Below are 18,642 nucleotides of genomic sequence, written 5' to 3' on the forward strand. Positions count from 1 at the left end.
TCTTGGCCTTATCACAATGGTTTGGTCCCTACAACTGTAAATCTATAATCTTGGCTGATGATGAAGAAACTCAGGGTCTTGCAGGTGTTGGTTTATTGGTAAATGGATGTGGACCTCTCATTGGCAAATGGATGTATAGAGAACATCTCATTGGCACTTCATATTCCAGTAGTGCTACAGATGACTGTCGCTGTGCCTATGGGATAATTCTCTTGAAGGAAAGCCTATGTAGATCTATCAATGACCTACTTGTTGGTATGTTTCCAAATGCATTGGCCTCTTTACGGTGTCCTATGGCTCTTAGGCTCATTACACACTCATCCTTACTAACAGTTTGATAGGTGGGGGCTTGAGTGGTTGAGTAAACTGTATACTCCTGCCTTGAAGGAAATTTAGGCTTTACGTCACTTAGTTGGCTTTAAATTATTGATGTATTTGAATGCAGCCTTTGTGATCGCCCGTTGAGAGAGAGAGAGAGACATCCTGAAAAGATGTGTCTATTAGAGACCTTGATGTCCAGGAAAGAAGGAAGTCCAGAGATTTGGCGGGCCGGGCCATCAAGTCTCACCACTAAGCAATGGATACCCATGTAGCTAAGAGGCTGAGAAGCTCAAGTAAGCATGTCCAAGGTAGAAAAGGGCCAGCAGATGGTGAACTTAATCCTTCTGTGCCTTTGGAAGGGAATGGCAGTGGCAATGATGATAATTACAGCTCGTGAGTATCACATTTGAAGTTGTTTTTTCCTACGCTTAGTGGGAAGCTCGTATTTTCTTCTACACAGCTTTGATGATGTTACTTATGCAGTGAGTACTCTATTATAATACCTACATGTTTCCTTGATTTGTGCAGAGACAAAGAAGGTCCTCTAGATAGAGATGCACTTGGTGCTCTATGCTGGAAGGAGGATTTTCATGGTGTTTGTTTAGTCTTGGAATCTGGTGTTATTGTAGGACTTGTTGGAGAACAAGGAGGTTTAGGGCAAGGCATGGTCATCTTCTACAGGAGAATATTTCATTCAAGTTGCTTGCTATGATCATCACATAAGCTCATTCCACGTGCGGTTCCCCCTTTCAAGACCGTCAATTGGATGAGCAGACCTGAGCTCATGGAGCTCAAGCAACATTAGGGGAGAGGATGTTAGCTTTTGGAGGTTTTACTCAAGAGCATCATTCTCAGGGCCCATATAGAGTGTGTACTTCATAGCAGTTTCTATTTTGGGAAAAAAAGTGTAGGTAAACTCGAACACCTAATCTCTAGTGTATTTGACTGGGGGTGACCACTTTGCATGTATATATACCTAGTCTCTAGTGTATTTAATTTACAGTGGGTTGTCCACTGCGAATGTATATATACCTTAAACTCAAAAAGCAAGTGAAACGCTTCAAGGTCATGGAGCAGAATTCAAGGTAATGTGAGAATGATGGCATCAATAGGCATGTGAGTAGTAACATCATTAGTTATAGTCTGATTCACCATTTAGAACTTTACTCATTGTGTAAGGTTTATATGTAATCTTTCTCCATATTATTTTGTAGCTTCCTAGAAACTGGTTGCATTTACATTTCCTTCAGTTGGTTGGAGCAACTATGGCCATGCGATGAGGAATTATAGCGAATGCAACAGTAGCCTTGCTGTTTCAGGTGTTTTCACAACCGGCTTTCCACCTAGGCACACTCAGGATCATCATGGGAGGCAGTCAATGTATGGATCATCAAGGCATCCGGTTAAAAGAACAAGGGAGCAGGTAATTTTGAAGAAAATGTGCGGATGTGCATGTTAAAGACCTTGATGTCTAGGACAGAAGGAAGTCTAGAGATTTGGTGGGCCAGGCCATAAAGTCTCACCACCAAGAAATGGATACCCATGCACCTGAGAGGTTGAGAAGCTCAAGTAATCATGTCCAAGGTAGAAAAGGGCCAACAGATGGTGAACTGTGGACCCATCAGGCATGCTGTTTAAGAGTTTAATTGGCAGCCACATCTATCTCCTACGAATATACATTTAAGTTTCATGTACCCAAGTTTTGGATGATTTGTTGGCGTTTATAGGCTTCACATTCTAGCAGCCCTTTTGCCCTACAAGTCCAATAGTAGTGAGTATACTCTCTATTTTGTTGAGTTTGGGGAATAACCTAAGCTTAGTAAAATGAATTTGTGCTCTACAACCAGCTATTCTCATTCAAACTGTGGCTAGTTGGTGTATGCTAATTTCACTAATGAATTTAATGTTTTACTATTAAATTTAATGATTTACTGTTCAATTTAATGTTTTATTGTTTTACCTAATTTGTACGCCGAGCTACCAATGTGTGGATACCAAAACAATATCCTGGGCATCAGTTGATGCTAACTTGGGCATAATGCCTAAAGGTACCTTTAAAAAAGCACCTTAGAAAACTTGATACTTATCCACCCACTACTAGTCTTGACATTGAGAGAGAGAGAGAGAGAGAGAGATTGCGTGGGTCCAAAGAGCGTATGAAGCCAACATCCAGGGTTGAAATTTTCCCACTAATAGATTTCTTATCTCCCATTATGCTTAAAGCAATGTCTTTGTGAGTAGATTGCGATCAACTAAAGGAAACTTAGAGCAGTCCATATATCTGTCTCTTAAGGTAAACTCAGACTGTGAAGTAAACTCGGATTGGTCCAAGTTTACTTGTTCATTCCTATTGCCAAAATGTATCTTTGTCTCCTCGCAAAGTAAACTCAGACCAGTCCGAGTTTACTATTCTAGTCCTATTGTTGAAAGGTATCTTTCTGTCTCTCCCAAAGTGAACTCGGACTGTAAAGTAAACTCGGAGCAGTCCATACAATGCATGAATTATAAAATTACAAGTACATGAATGGCATCATGAATGTTTGAGATGCGAATGCTTTCACAGTATCACCAATCATTGAAGAGGCCAAAAAAAGAATCGCTCATTATTGTGGGAGTTTTCATTCTCAATTGCCATGATCCTGTAAGGCTAAGGTGTAAAATTGCCACAAATTTACACCTCCTTGTTGATAAGAGTCGCCTCAACGCCAAGTGGGGCATGCCTCATGGTCAAAGGCAACAATGCATAACAAGTGTGACATGATATGGTAATCAGGGGATCTATCATCAATGTTTTTGTACAACAATGAGGACACCAAATGCGTAGTCTCTTTTCAAAGCGAACAAGATGCCTTCCTCGTTGATGTTTTTGCCTTAAAACTCCAGTAACATGAGGACTCTTAGGTTGGGGAGAATACTCATCTAAACTATTAGGTATCTTGTGTGGAATTCCATGACCCAATCTAGTGCGTGTAACATCTACTTGAATTTGGCAAATGCTCCCAAGTGTTGGCATGTCAATCTTCTTTGGAGCTACCAAGCTCATGAGGTTATCCTTGGATATCTTTAATTGTTGTAGTAGAATAGCTTTCTCCATCTTATCTTTGTTTTGCAAACCATCTTCAAGTTGATAAAGGATTTCCCTAAACTCCTCTATACATTTGGGTAACTCCTCACTTGCACCCATCTCACAGAGGTCTTGATCATCATTTTGAAGAATCGGTTCTTCATTGATGGCATGGTTGACAAATGCATGTGCACTATCAACAATTGGCAAAATGGAAGCAAATCTAGAAAGTGGCTAGTTATTGTCAGCCTAATACCAATGAGATGCTTGCAATCACTGCTCCAATCAGGGCAATCACAATAATTGGATTGCATGCTAGCATGATATCATTGACCTTTTGTTGAAATGCTTTGTATCTTGACCAGTAACGTCATGTCATTCACAATTTCCAAACATGATGGATTGCCTTGATAATGTTGAAGAATTCGCTCCCCTTCAAGCAATCGTGTTGTATGTCTCTTTGATGATCCATGGATGTTGTAATGTCCACAATCAGTTGGCCATAACATAAGATGTAAGAAAATGACATGGGAAATTGCAAAAGATTCATGCGAGTTGCAAATTACAAAGATATTAGTAGTCAACCTATGCGAGTGCCGGTTTGTGAATATCCAATAAGTGCATGTATAAGATCTACAATAGATCTATTAATCCTTGCATCCAACAGGGTGCACTTGATGTATTGTCATAATCTTTCCACCAAGTTGGTGGTGTCGACATTTTCATAATGAAATAATCGTCCAAATTTAGGCCACCTCCTCCTCCATATATAATTGTGACCACAATAGCCATTTGTTACATACCACACAATATTGTTATGTGGTGAATACTATTCTAGAAGCTGACTGTATTGTATCTTGAAGTTTTCTTCTATGATGGTGTGCAAGAGATTACACATAGATGTGTAAACTTCGTCTCACAAATTTCTTTTAAAATCTAAATTCAAGGAACACAATCCAATTTAGGCTCTCTATACGAATGATTGAGCCAAACATGAATGCATTGTTAAAGCAAACTTGGTCTGATAAAATAACTCTAACCAGTCCGAGTTTACTTTTATTGGAAAAAAACTACAATGCTTTGTTTGGAAAAGTAAACTCGGACTGTGAAAGTAAACTCGTACTAGTCCGAGTTTACTTTTGCTATTCAGAAACCACAATGCTCTGCCTGGAAAAAAAAATTCGGACTGTGAAAGTAAACTCCGACTAGTCCAAGTTTACTTTTACTAGAGACAAAAACCACAATGCTCTGCTTGGAAAAGTAAACCCGGTCCAATTTAGGCTCACTGCAAATGATTGAGCCAAACATGAATGCATTGTCAAAGTAAACTCGGTCTAATAAACTAACTCTAACCGGTCCGAGTTTACTTTTGCTCTGGGACAGAAATGACAGTGCTCTGTCTAGAAAAGTAAACTCGGATTGTGGTGGTGAAAGTAAACTCGTACCAGTCCGAGTTTACTTTTTCTGTTCAGAAACCATAATGCTCTGCCTGGAAAAGTAAACTCGGACTGTGAAAGTAAACTCTAATCGGTCCAAGTTTATTTTTACGAGACAAAAACCACAATGCTTTGCTTGGAAAAGTAAACCCGGACAATGAAAGTAAACTCAGACAGGTCTGAGTTTACTTTTGCTGGACAGAAACCACAATGCTCTGCGCCTTGAAAGGTAAACTCAGACTGTGAAAGTAAACTCTGACGACCGGTCCAAGTTTACTTTTACTGGATAGAAACCACAATGCTCTAGAGGCATGGAAAAGTAAACCCAGACTATGAAAGTAAAATTAGACAGGTCCGAGTTTACTTTTGCTTGACAGAAACCACAATGCTTTGCCTTGAAAGGTAAACTCGGACTGTGAAAGTAAACTTGGACCGGTCCAAGTTTACTTTTACTGGACAGAAACCAAAATGCTATGCTTGGAAAAGTGAACTCGGACTGTGAAAGTAAACTCGGACTGGTCCGAGTTTACTTTATTAGGCACATCATGGAAGAATGAAAAATAACACACCACAACTTAGAGGAATATTGCTTCATGATTTTGGAATCATACATGTGGAAGAAGATTCTCCACCCATTCCTTCTTCATATGAAATCAACATAGTAAAGCATGGCATGCTATTTGTTGACAATAGCTTCTAGAGTGCATTAGAACAATATGGTTGACAATACAACACCTACATGAGTGTCGTTGGTTAAACAAGTCAAAGCACAAAACCATGTGACATGATGAATGCTATAAACAAATAACATATTATGGTACCTTATTTTGTTCACGTAGCTTTAAACACTCGATGTACATCATCGATGTACATCATGGTCTAATCATCTTTTGAGATTTTTCCTACAAAGAGAGATAGATCTTGTTATATTAAATAGAATTAGTATTTAAGTTTACAAAAGTTACTAAGCAAATGTCATTGATATATTACCTGCATTGTGTACTCCATATGACATCAAAGCCACTTTCGGGATCATAAAGAACCAATAGATAGTGCGGTCAAGTAGAGAGGTTTGTTTCAAAAATGAATTCTCTCCTTTGACATTGACATCTTTGCCACATGTCGAGATGTGCCGACGTCAAATAGATCTTCCATGCAACATTCAATGACCTTAGGATGAATGGGTAAGTGATATAAATCACTATAACTTCCCGACGCATGTCCTTGAGTAGAATGCATATGAATCAAAGCATCTGAATTGCCACTTGGATACTCCACTTGAACCTTGAACGGACAATATGGCACATGTAATCAACCATAACCTTAGATGCACCATTTTTTTTGTTGATCGAACCATTACTAGTTTAACCTTGTGCTCAATCATTATCTCTTTCAAGTGGTTTTTTCACATTTGCTTTATCTATAGTTATTACTGTTGCTTGTACTCTTTTTTTGGCTTTGCTTTCTAGTTCTCCTCCATGGTTTGATTTCTTACAACCACAGGCATTGATGAAGTCCCTGATAAAAGAGGTGGGTATCTCGTGCTTTCTAATATCAACACACCATCTACATTTGATTGTTTCTATTGTCTCATTTACTTTGTTGTTGTTTGATAATCATCCTCCACAATATAATGAGGCAATGCCACAATGCTTCCCCACTCTTCTAAGCATGCAATCCTTAGCTTTGATGTGCTATTCAAGCAAGACAAGGCACACCATCTTCTTTCATCCCCAAGCAAAGGCCATCCATCATTCTTCTCCATTTCTTTAAATCTTGATTACCTCTAAAATCATGAGCTTTTAAGGTTTCCAATGTGATTATCACATCTCCTTGAATGGCTCACATCATAAAGTTATAGCTTGCCTTGTCAAACGAATATTATTTAGGAGACAAATATAACATTGGATTGGGTGAAACAATGTTACTTTGATTGGATCGAACATGAATACTTTGATTGCTATCTCGGAAGAGATTTTCCACGTCTGAATCATCAATTGATGAGGAGTGACTTCTATCACCATTGGAGCACTCTTCAACATTGAAATCGCTTTGGTATTGGTTCAACAAATCCATTCTTTAAAGAACATAAACTAATTAAGATTGTATGAAGCTTCATTTCAAGAACACAATATATATCCCACATTATCACTTCTATTTCAATCGTGCTTTCTTTAATTGAGATTCAATTCCTATCTATTGTAAATGATAATATACATAATTGAAGAATATACTTACAAATTTCAGAGAAAGAGATAAGAAATCTCAATATGGATGGAGAAGTGATGGAAAAAACGTAAAGAAAAATGCATTCTGTGGGCTATGTAAAAATTTGATAGAAGGTAATGGTTCGAGTTTACTTTGACAGATCGAGTTTAAAATTTGATAGAAGGTAATGGTTCGAGTTTACTTTGACAGACCGAGTTTACTTCTGGTCTGAGTTTACTTCTAGCATGAGTTCACTGTTAGTAAATCCCCCATTAAAGACCATAATTTTTTCTCACGCGCGCGTCATAATGACAATTATGTTGGTCCAAGTTTACTGTTGGTCTAAGTTTACTTTAGTTCTTGTGGCGACTTTGTTCTCGCTGTTCACTGTGACCGGTGCTCCTGGTCCGAGTTTACTTTAGTGGTGGCCGTGGAGATTTGACAGCGTACGATGCTAAATGTGATCACCAACATGCTCAACCATTGATCCCAACACTCCACCCCTGTGTGACTTAGTCATCATGAGGGGCATAAAGCCTCGCTTCAATAGCATGCACTATTAGGTTGATTATGCCTAATCTTTTTTGGATGGTCCCCAATAACACAAGAATGAGGTGATATAAGGCTAACAAATTCTCTCAAATCAGGAAGCTTATTGTTCTTATTAGAAAGAGTGATCAAAATATATGGCCTTTATTTCGAAGTCCAAAAATATGTTATTCTTAATCAAAATTAAGGTGGTCTTATTTGTGAGTCCCATGCTTCTTTGGCTTCTTGCTTCTCTACTTCTGTTGGCTTCTTCCATTTCATTACGGGCAACTTTACCTTTTTAGCTCGTAAAATAATGAAGAATTTATCAATCTTTCATTCCATTTGTTTTCTCACAGAAGAACATATCAGTGCATTCTATACTTTTCAAACGTTCTCAAATCGCAAGAAGAAACAAATAGTGCAATAACACGTCCACAAAAAGCAAGACTTTGAAATGAAATTACATGTTTCACACAGCATAAAACTTAAACCCAATTTATACGGTAACACAGATGGGGAACAATATTGTGGTTTGGAGAATTTTCTGTTATGGTAAGATGCTTTAGACAATGAAGGCAGGGATAGAGAGTGACAGTCTATCTGTCTATCTATCTATCTAGAGAGAGAGAGAGAGAGAGAGAGAGAGAGAGAGAGAGGAAGGCCCTATTTCCTATTAATAGTACCTATTTTAGCATTGCAATTTTATTTCTTTAATTGCTTTGGTAAACTATAATTAATGCCATTAAAATACCTCTCTAAAGATAAGATATCCCTTTGAATTAGAAGTTTGGACACTTGGTTGTCACTCATGCAACACCCTCACCCTATTTCATGGTTACGTAATTTTTTAATTGTTGATATAGGTTTGGGAAATAGTGGTGCCTATGTACAATATATGTAGAGCGTATGTATATATTGCACATGGCATGCTTGGGAATTGGGCAAAAGGTGGACACATGTAGAAGCTTCTTCCTCCAACATAGTTATTTTTTCACTTATTGTCAGCTTTCTTTAACTCTTTCAGATGGTTTGAGATAGGGAATTGAGTGTTGATGTGTAATAAGGCTGGTCGATAAGGCATGTGTGAATGAGGTTGGGAATGGAAGAATTTAGGATTCCCAATATAGCATATACATTGGTAAATTGTCACTATGAGTGATGGATGGCTTATTGTATATAGCTGAATGGATCTCGGTGTTGCTTGAGCCTCTTTTTGAGAAGTTGGTGGTGGATACTCGGCCCATTTGATTGAGGGGAGTGAAGCATGACACAACTTGCTTGGCTTCAAGGTGAATTTTGGATTACTGGACAATGCTGAGATTGTGGCATGCAACCTCTGGGGCATCTTTACCTCACTTGATTTTAGCATGGTTGGAGGAATGTTTTGTACCCTGTAGAGAGATGTGGAGTCATTTGGTTGATTCTAAGGCTTTTGTCGGCTTTGGTTGTGTTATTGGGTCTTCTCCCTGATTAATTGGAGTAGCCCAGAGAATAAATATTAGCAGTATGTTTCTTGTAGGAGAAGTATATGCCTAATAAATATTAGACTTAAGCAATGATTACAACTTGTTACTTGAGAAAAAGCTTACCAAAAGTGTAAGAGGTATCACATTGTATGAAGCATTTACAAAACTAGAACCAAAAACTTAGTCATTTGAGAATATTTGTATGTGTTGGGTTTATTCATGTCGTATGAATTGAGACAAAAGCTTAATGAAAAATCAAAGAAATGTTTTCTTGTTGGTTATTGTGAACCAAGCAAAGTTACAAGATGTATGTCTCATTTACAAAAGAATTGATTGTTTCAAGTGATGTTGTTCATGATGATGAGGATGTACAATGAAAACGGAATGCAACTTAGCCCATCATACAAAGACACTCCAAAGACAAAGTATGGGAAGAAAGAGAAGAAGGTGAAGTTGATGATAAAGAAGACAACCAACCTACTAGTAATTCAAGGCAACATGTAGCCAAATAAATAGAAGCAAAATCCACAAAGAGAGAGAGAGAGAGAGAGAGAGAGAGAGAGAGAGAGAGAGAGAGGAAACAACACCAAAGGCTCACATACATTACCAAAGCTACCCTAACCACTGAGGAAACTAATTATGCTTTACTTTCAACATTGATGTAGGGGGGAGAACCCATTTTCTATGAAGATGAAGATAAAGATAAAGATGAAGATGAAGATGAAGATGAAGATGAAAATGAAGATGAAGATAAAGATACAAAGTGGAAGCAAGCAAGATGTAAAGATTTCACAAGAATCAAACATGACATCTTGTAAAACTACCCAAAGATGACAAGACAATTACATGTTAGTGGATTTATAAGTTGAAATACAACAAAAGAAGGACTAGTGGAAAGATATAAAGCAAGGTTGATTATAAGAGGCTATACATATAGACACATGGAGTGGATTATCAAGAAACTTATGCATAAGTGCAAAGATTGGTACAATTAGGTTAACTTTATCATTGGAAATAATTGGTAAAAATTAGAGATTCATTTTATCATTGGTAATGATTTTATCAGTATGATGTTTCAAATATTATTTTTAAAGGTTACTTTGAAGAAGAGGTGTAGCAACCACACAAGAATATGCATAAAAGGAAAAGAAAATCTTGTTTGTAGGTTGAAGAGAAGCATTGATGGCTTGAAATAAGAACCCAAGTCTTGGAATGATCGGATTGACAAGTTCGTGGTTCGGATGGGATTCAAGGGTTCACATTGTGAACACTCTTTTAATATCAAGAAGGAAGGTAATAAAATTTGGTTGGTTTTGTTATATGCGGATGATTTGATCATGGGACGAGCAACTATCCTCTGAAGTGATGATGGAAACAAAGAAAATGTTGTTTTAAAGAGTTTGAGATTGAAGACATCCGATCTAATTCACTACATCTTGGGAATCAAGGTGAGCGAAAATGCAGGTTCAACATTATTATGTCAGTCCAAATATGCAAAATCAATCTTAAAGAAGTTCAAAATAATGGAGACAAGTAAACCAAATTTTATAGAGGTAAATGGAAAGCTATGGGATGGTCTAATAGGTACTACATTCTTTACACTGTTGGATGTAACTCTTTATGGGAAATTGGTGGGTTCTTTAATTTATTTCACTAGACCAGATGCCACTTAATGATATAAAATAGTTTTCATGGCAAATCCCCAAATAATTTATTGGAATGCAGCCAAGAGAGTGCTGAGATATGTGCACGGAGGAACAAAGGAGTATGGGATCGGGTAGTATGGTGGATATCAACATGGTTTTGTAGATTCAAATTATGTAGGATCTATGAGTGATAGGAGGTCAATATGTGGGTATGAATTTTATCTTTCTCGTGGTGCCATGAAGTAGCCCACTGTTTCAATTTCTTGTACAAATGTGAAATACAAAGTATTAACTCATGTTACATGTCAAGCCATTTAGCTTAGGATAATTCTTGAGACTGGTTATGACATTTCTCATCCCACCATACTGGGAACTTCCGAGTTCCCGAGTGCTCACCTTAATGGGGTCCTTACAAAATAGAGCACATCCGTTTACTACCCACAATAACAACATGAGGGTGGATCATATTTATGGTAAATACAACTCCTTTAATTTTTGATGGGAATTAGTGGACAACATGGTGGAATTTTCCTCTTATAGGGGTCCTTACAAAATAGAGCACATCCGTTTACTACCCACAATAACAACATGAGGGTGGATCATATTTATGGTAAATACAACTCCTTTAATTTTTGATGGGAATTAGTGGACAACATGGTGGAATTTTCTAAAATAAAATTTGGTTTCATTTTGTTTTATGGTATAGGTCATTTTTATCTTGAGCGGGCATGTTAAAATTTAAGATAAAATGACCAACATGTTTATGGTGGCAAACAAGGAGACTAGTGTGTAGCCCATTGTTCAAGAACAAAAGCATAATGGTCCAACAAAGTACCGTGGTTTTGGACCAGCATGTGTAAACCCCATTTTGGGATTAACAAATCACTCTTCACCTCTAAGAGAGTTAGCAAGTGTCATGAAAAGGCACTATAAACATTGTAATTTAAGCTAGCCACGTCCATGCTACCTAGTTAGTCTTTTAAGTTTTGGGCACCAAAGTGTGAATAAAGATCGATTATATATGAGTTATTTTATCATAATCCAAAGACGCGATCCCCCTTTGTGATAATTGAGCTCGTGTAATCCTTGCTCTTTGCTTGTGTGTATGTGCGTGCGTGTGTGTGTGTGCGTGTGTGTGTGCATGTGTGTGTGTGTGTGTGTGTGTGTGTGTGTGAGAGAGAGAGAGAGAGAGAGAGAGAGTTGAGAGGATTAGCTTGTTGTTCTTAGTGTATGTACCTCCCTATGCTTTGTGAGAGAGAGTGTAGAGAGTCAGAGAGGTGTTTCCTTGGTGCAAAGCAACTTCTTACAGACAGCAAGAGGTGAGGCTTCAGAGAGTGGAGCTAGCAACCACTGGTAGGTCTTGGAGGCTATGGAGATGCCGAGCTCAAAAGCAAGGTAATAATTCCCACATGACAGTTGTAACCTATTTCCTTCCCTAAGTGAATGGTCAACACCAGGGTGCTAGCTTTTTTCTGTTTTCTTATAAAAAGCATAAAAAATCATAAAAAATTATTGTAGTTTGGATCTTGTCAGTATTACCATTGCTTTACCCTAGCTAAGAGGGATTAAACTACATATTTTGAGTAGAAACACCAAGATTTGGAACACCAAAATCAAATCAAACACCAAACACTAGTTTTCATGCCCAATTGTTGAGATATCACACCATGTGAAAAACTCCCTAAAATAAATCCATGATTATAGGGATTGCCTTACTAATGTTAAAAAAGCTTATCTTATGAATCTTATCTCCTTATTTGCAAAGATTTTTCACATGAAAAACTCATATTTACTCACATGTGACTATCTTGAGATAATCATGTCTAAACTAGCACTGAGACTGAGATCAATAAAGGGATTAGAGGATAGCAACTGAATAGGTGAAAACCTTAAGAGAAAATTTGGACATCCTCCCAAAAAGAACATGCACAAGATATGTCACGGTAGCTGGCAAGAAATCGCTTCCATATATATGCCGAGCATTGCAAAACAATGCAATGTGTGCCAAAATTTGATGTAATATTTGCGACCAAGAGGTTGTAGCTTGGGGCCCAAAAAGATAAAAAAGGGATGACCTATATCTTCTCTAGGGATGACCTATATCTTCTCAAAAAGGGATGACCTATATCTTCTCTAGGGAGGAAAATAAGACCACGGCCAAAGTGGCATGGAGAGTGATCATTTAGCCGTGATGATACAGAGGGGGCCTAGGCATCATTGACCCCTCCATTAAGAGTCGTGCCGTACTGAGCAAGTTAATTGTTATAGGACTTCTTCCAGGTGGTGAGCCGTGATGCAGAGGGGGCCTAGGCATCATTGACCCGTCCATTCAGAGTCGTGTCCTACTAGGCAAGTTGATTATTAGAGGACTTCTTCCATGTGGTGAGCCTTGGAAGGACTTCTATAGAGAAAAGTTCTCTATACGTGAAAACCAAACTAAGATAATCATGTTTTCAAGGCCAAATCAATTCTTAAATCATACATGGTAATTTGATTGGTTGGAACATTACTTGTGAAAAATACATCTCACAACTGAAGGGTAGGCAAAAATTTTACACATGAAAAATTCACGTTGTGATTAACTGAACTTTTGGGTAGCCAGAAGCTGTAAACTTGGGTTCAGGACACTGTGATACTACCTAAACCATCCATTTGATTGGGTAACTGAGGACAGGAGCTGTGTGGTTTGACCTACAAAACTACCTTACATGCACTTGAGATTAGGAAAAAGTAGTTAGAGAATAACTTGTGTAGTGTATCTGTAATGAAGGGGGCTTGGCCAAAAGTGTTAATAATGTTAGGCATCGGCTAGAGCCTTGGGCATGGTTTGGACATAAGGGAAGCCCATGCGCATGGACATGGCCAGGCAAGTGTGGGAGCCCAATATTAATAAAGTGTGCTGGGCAAGTATATAAGTGAGCTAATTGTAATTAGGGAAAGCTAATAAGAGGAATGCAGCAAACTAAAGAACTCCCAATTTGGTTGCCGTTTTTCCTACTAAGGTAGCATGGGAAACCGTGGAAGACCACCAAAAGCACAATCACAAGTGCTCGTGGAAGGGAACCAAGTTCAAGATGTTGGAAAAGAGGGGGTTAGTGATGGATTAGCACATGTGGTTTGACACCCCATTGGGTGATGAACCACACGATCAAAATGTGGCACAACATTCCATTCTTGAACATGGGAAAAACTCAAGGGCAATGCATTATGCAACAAGAAAGGATACCTCTACATGACATTAGTGGGCAAATAGTGAATGAAGGCATAAAGTGCACACTAGTGGACATGATCAAATCTCATTGGGAAACATCACCTTGGATATATTAAGGATTACTCTCATTGATGCAATCAAGGATACACAAAGAGATGCCCAAAAGGAGGTGCTCTACATTAGTAAGTGAGCTCGTGCGTTAAGGCAATGAGGATGCCAAGTTGATGCGTTAAGGCAATGAGGATGCCAAGTTGATGCATCAAATAGTGGATAATATGGATGAAAGGTTTGCAACTCTTGAAGACTGGATTTTGGGTGTGCAAAAGGGTGTGGACAGATTTGACCATACACCAAATCCACATGGAAATCTTGGTGGTATGCAAGGAATGTCAAATGTGCCTTCAAGAGACCATCAAGGTGGGCATGCTTCGGTTTTTAGGCTTGGAAAGCACGGTTGTTCAAGGGGTGTGCACAATGTGATTGGGAGACTCTTGGATGGAGTATTGAGGGGTTCATGGGACATACCACACACTACCCATGGACGTACTACATTGGAGTCACCAAGGGTCAAAGATGTGAAGGACAAAATTACATTTCCCAAGTTCAAAGGGGGGGTGAACACAACCACCGAGAAGAATTGGAGGAATGGATTAACAAGATGGAGATGTACTTTGCATTGTATTCCCGAGAGGAGGTGACAAAGTACAATTTGCCGTGTTGCATTTGGAAGATCATGCCCATTCATGGTGGTGGTTTACTCAACATGAGGGTATGCACTTTGACACTCAAGGATGCCATGTTCCAAAATTTCACATCTCCATTAGAACGAGCTCAATTGGTGGGATAATGGTACGATTTGGAACAAAAGAGGAGTTCCCTCAAGGAGTATAGTAACCAATTTAGAAAGCTCTCCATTTTTGTTGGGGGAATGAATGAGTACAACAAAATGGTGAAATACATACATGGATTGCAATCATCACTGGGGCTGATGTGAAGGCTCAAAGACCCCAAACTTTGCAAGATGCCATGTATTATGAGGAGGTCTTTGAATCTAAGTATAAGGCGGGTGTTGCCAATAGATGGAATGTGGGGACAACTATCTACTTTCAGTCCAAATGCAGTCGAAGGGTCTACTTCTACCTCTACTACACCTTATGTACCTCGTGCAAGCTTCACTCCAACCCCTACTCCCATACCACGATATCCTAGTGTGTATGGACATACAAGGAATGTGAAATGGGGTGGTTCTATGGCCAAACCTCCACCCAAAAGTGATGCCAAATCCTCTTCCCTTCAAGGCAAGGTGATTAAGCAATTGACACAAGCGGAGATGGATAAGAAGAGGAAGAAAGGGGTTTTCTTTCGATGCAATGAGAAATGGAATCCCGAGCATAAAAAGATATGTAAGGCAAAGGAGGTACGGGCTAACATGATCTATGAGGTGGTTGAAGATGAAGAGGCACCATTGGAATACATGGATAAGGCTGAATTTCAGGATTGTGCTAATGATGTGATGGAAGAGCCTACTCTTGACCCTTCTCAAAAGTTTCCATTTGATCTAGGTGGAGAGGATTGGGAAGAAGGTGAAACAAAAGAAAGGATAGCCATGTTATGTGCCATTTCACAAGAAGCTAAAGTGGGATACAAAGGTTCCAACACTTTGAGGCTCGTGGGGAAGATTGGGGGTAGATCAATCCACACAATTGTTAATTCGGGGAGCACACATAGTTTTGTGAACTCTAAATCAATAAATTCTTTGAGACTATACCCACGAGAGATGATGAAGCCTCTAAGTGAGGTTACAAATGGACAGCAAGAGCTAAGCAAGAGTTGGGTTGCAACAAGGATTTCTTTGTCTCTTTTGATTATGCCTATGATGCCCGTTTGATTGTGCTTGACATGGGGCCCATTGATGTGGTGCTTGGATGCAATTCGTTGCACATTTTGGGTAGGTTTTCAATGGATTTGAAGCACATGAAAATGTGGTTTATGCATGAAGGCAAAGAGCTATGTTTGGATGGAATTTGCAACCATGCATTGACCTTGGTGTCTATGAAGCAAATGAAGAGAGAGTTGAAGAGCTGATGCTTTGTTTACATGCTACAAATCACTCGTCCAAGAAGAGGAAAATGGGCTACAAATATATGATAAAGGGATGGATGCCTTACTGCAAGAGTACAAAGATGTGTTTGAGGCACCAAAAAGCTTACCACCTACTAAAGAAGTTAACCATGCCATAGAGCTTGAGAAGGATGCAAAACCAATCAATAAGCCTCCCTATAGGCTTTTAAAGGTTGAGCGGGAGGAGGTGGCAAAGCAAGTGGAGGATCTTTTGGAAATGGGGTTCATATAACCAAGCCAATCACCCTTCACCTCAGCCGTCTTGTTGGTGAAGAAGACGGATGGATCTTATAGAATGTGCATCGATTATAGGGATCTCAACAAGATCACTATAAAGAATCAATATCCCATTCCAAGGATTAATGATTTACTTGATGAGTTGAAAGGAGAAAAATATTTCTCCAAGATAGATCTCAAGTCCGGGTACCATCAAATAAGGAGATGAGTTTAAGACGGCCTTCCGGATTGAACGGGGTCTATTTCAATTCATGGTTATGCCCTTTGGTTTATCAAATGCTCTGGCTCACATTTCAAGCTCTTATGAACAAAGTTTTGAAGCCATTCCTCTACGAATCAGCTTTGGTCTTCTTTGATGACATACTTGTGTATAGCAAGTCAAGGGAATAACACTTAATGCATGTGGAGCAAGTGTTGAAGGTGTTGAGAGAGCACAAGTTGTTCACTAAACAAAGTAAGTGCACATTTATGTCACAAGAGGTGGAATACTTGGGTCACATTGTGGGCAATGATGGCATTAAGATGGATCCCAAGAAGGTACAATGTGTCAAGGAGTGGCCTACACCCACCAACACTACCCAACTAAGAGGATTTTTGAGACTATCATTCTTATATAGGAGTTTCATACACCAGTATGCTCACATGGCATCCGCGCTTACCGATAGACTAAGAAGGAAGCTTTTTTTGGGATGTTGTGGCCAATAAGAGCTTCCAAGAGCTCAAGACAATGCACTAATTTCAACCCCAATATTGCTTTGCCATGATTTTTCTAATCCTTTCACTATATGGGCCGATGCAAGTGGGAGAGAAATTGGTGCCATGTTATATCAAGAGCATGGGGTGATTGCTTATGAGAGTAGAAAGCTCACTGAGAAGGAGAGGGGGCATCATCTCTATAATCAAGAAATTTTGGCCATTTTGCATGCCATGAAGAATGTCAAAATAATGGGGAGTATGCACAACGGAAGCAATAGTTGATGGCAAGATAAAGCAACATATATGAGAAAGAGCAAGAATACAAGATGTATAGAAAGTTTCTATATTACCTTCTATTTCAGCCACTCCAAAGTTGGCTTAACCTTCACCCTCATGTGTTGGTTATGTTGTGTTACAAAAAGTGAGACCTCATGCCCTTTATATAGGATTCACCAAGGCTAGGGTTGGGCCAACCCTAGATCCCTTTTCCACCCACATGTCCACGTTAGTTGGGGTATGTTCACACCTACATGACCTCTTTCTCTCACCCTTTATCGCTTTGTACATCATATATTTCAATACCCCCTCTCAATGGCACCATGGGATAATGCCAAACATGGACATACAAGAACAAAATGACCCCCTCTCAACCATAGAATAGATGACAAGGTTGGTAGCCTTTATAAATTAGGCTTTTACAAAAGTGATGAGTTATAGAGAAATGTGATTCACTCCCAATTCTAATAGACATGCTTCACTCCTCAACTAGAAGAGTTACTTATCATGTGAGGAACTTCCAAAATTTCCTCAACCTTAGTAACATCTTTGGTATCATCTCTTCCATAGTGGTTTCATGCATCCCCCTTGTTACTCCTTCGCTTTGATGAAAAACCATCTTCTTGCAAAAGACAATCTTCAAGTGGGATTTGGATGTACCATTCTTCATTACATTGGCTTCATTGGTTTCATCTTCGTGCTTCTCCAATCCTTTCTCATGGCAGACACGCTTCATGCGTACATGTCTCCTTCCAATCATGTTAGTTTCCTTAGTCCAGCTGCCACATAGACTAACACAAGGCTGCCACCCATGTTTCAATAGCTTATGCATGTGCTTCTTAATATGCTTCTTGCTTCCACCTTCCACTTCATCATGATGCATAAATATATACACCAATGTGAACATTGATTTAGGAGAGGTCTTACCACTTATTTATTAACACAAGGGCAGTGTCTAACTCCATTACAATATAGTAGATAACTTCCATGCATATGAGTTCATCAAAAAAATTTTGAGGATTGGTTTTCATGAAGAATTTGCCATACCCTTGGATGAGTAAGGGCTGAAAACCTTTGTAGAAAGGTTGAAAAAAGGAGAGGGTTTTTTTTGTAAGACCTTCAAAAAACAAAGGTTTGTAACCTTTGAAAAATAGCCTTTTTTTAAAAAAACACGCCTGTGCGTTTGTTGTTTTTCTACGCTCATAATGCGCCTACTCCTCGACGACTGCAGATGCCAGCCTTGCCTTGCCACAATATTGCTAGTCAATATTGATACAAGGCGGTAGCCACCCCTGGACAGAACTTCGATGTCGACGAAAATGTTGGACGGCCAACAGAAAAAACGTAGACAGATGGAAATTCAGAGCTGCATTTTTTTTTTCTTGCACTTTGTCTTCTACCTCATTGATTGATTGTGAGTAAAACTTTA

At 38.9% G+C, this 18,642-nt stretch overlaps 1 protein-coding gene across 2 annotated transcripts; it reads left to right on the forward strand.

The window, feature by feature from the left end:
* The first annotated feature begins 245 nt into the window (after positions 1–245).
* Positions 246–2,185, forward strand: LOC147623553 (uncharacterized). 2 transcript variants are annotated; one of them, XR_015269269.1, is made up of 3 exons: positions 246–714; positions 850–1,406; positions 1,536–2,185. XR_015269269.1 is itself a non-coding variant. In XM_086820856.1 (2 exons), exons 1-2 carry the CDS (start codon positions 578–580, stop codon positions 1,031–1,033), a joined length of 321 nt encoding a protein of 106 aa, XP_086676982.1. In that variant the 5' UTR covers positions 246–577; the 3' UTR covers positions 1,034–2,185. The 2 variants fall into 2 exon arrangements, 1 of the variants encoding a protein (XP_086676982.1); XM_086820856.1 differs by having other exon boundaries at positions 850–2,185.
* Positions 2,186–18,642: the final 16,457 nt, after the last annotated feature.

This window comes from Cibotium barometz, chromosome 26 (genome assembly GCF_041138505.1).
Source record: "Cibotium barometz isolate CiBa-2024 chromosome 26, ASM4113850v1, whole genome shotgun sequence".
Lineage (NCBI taxonomy): Eukaryota > Viridiplantae > Streptophyta > Polypodiopsida > Cyatheales > Cibotiaceae > Cibotium > Cibotium barometz.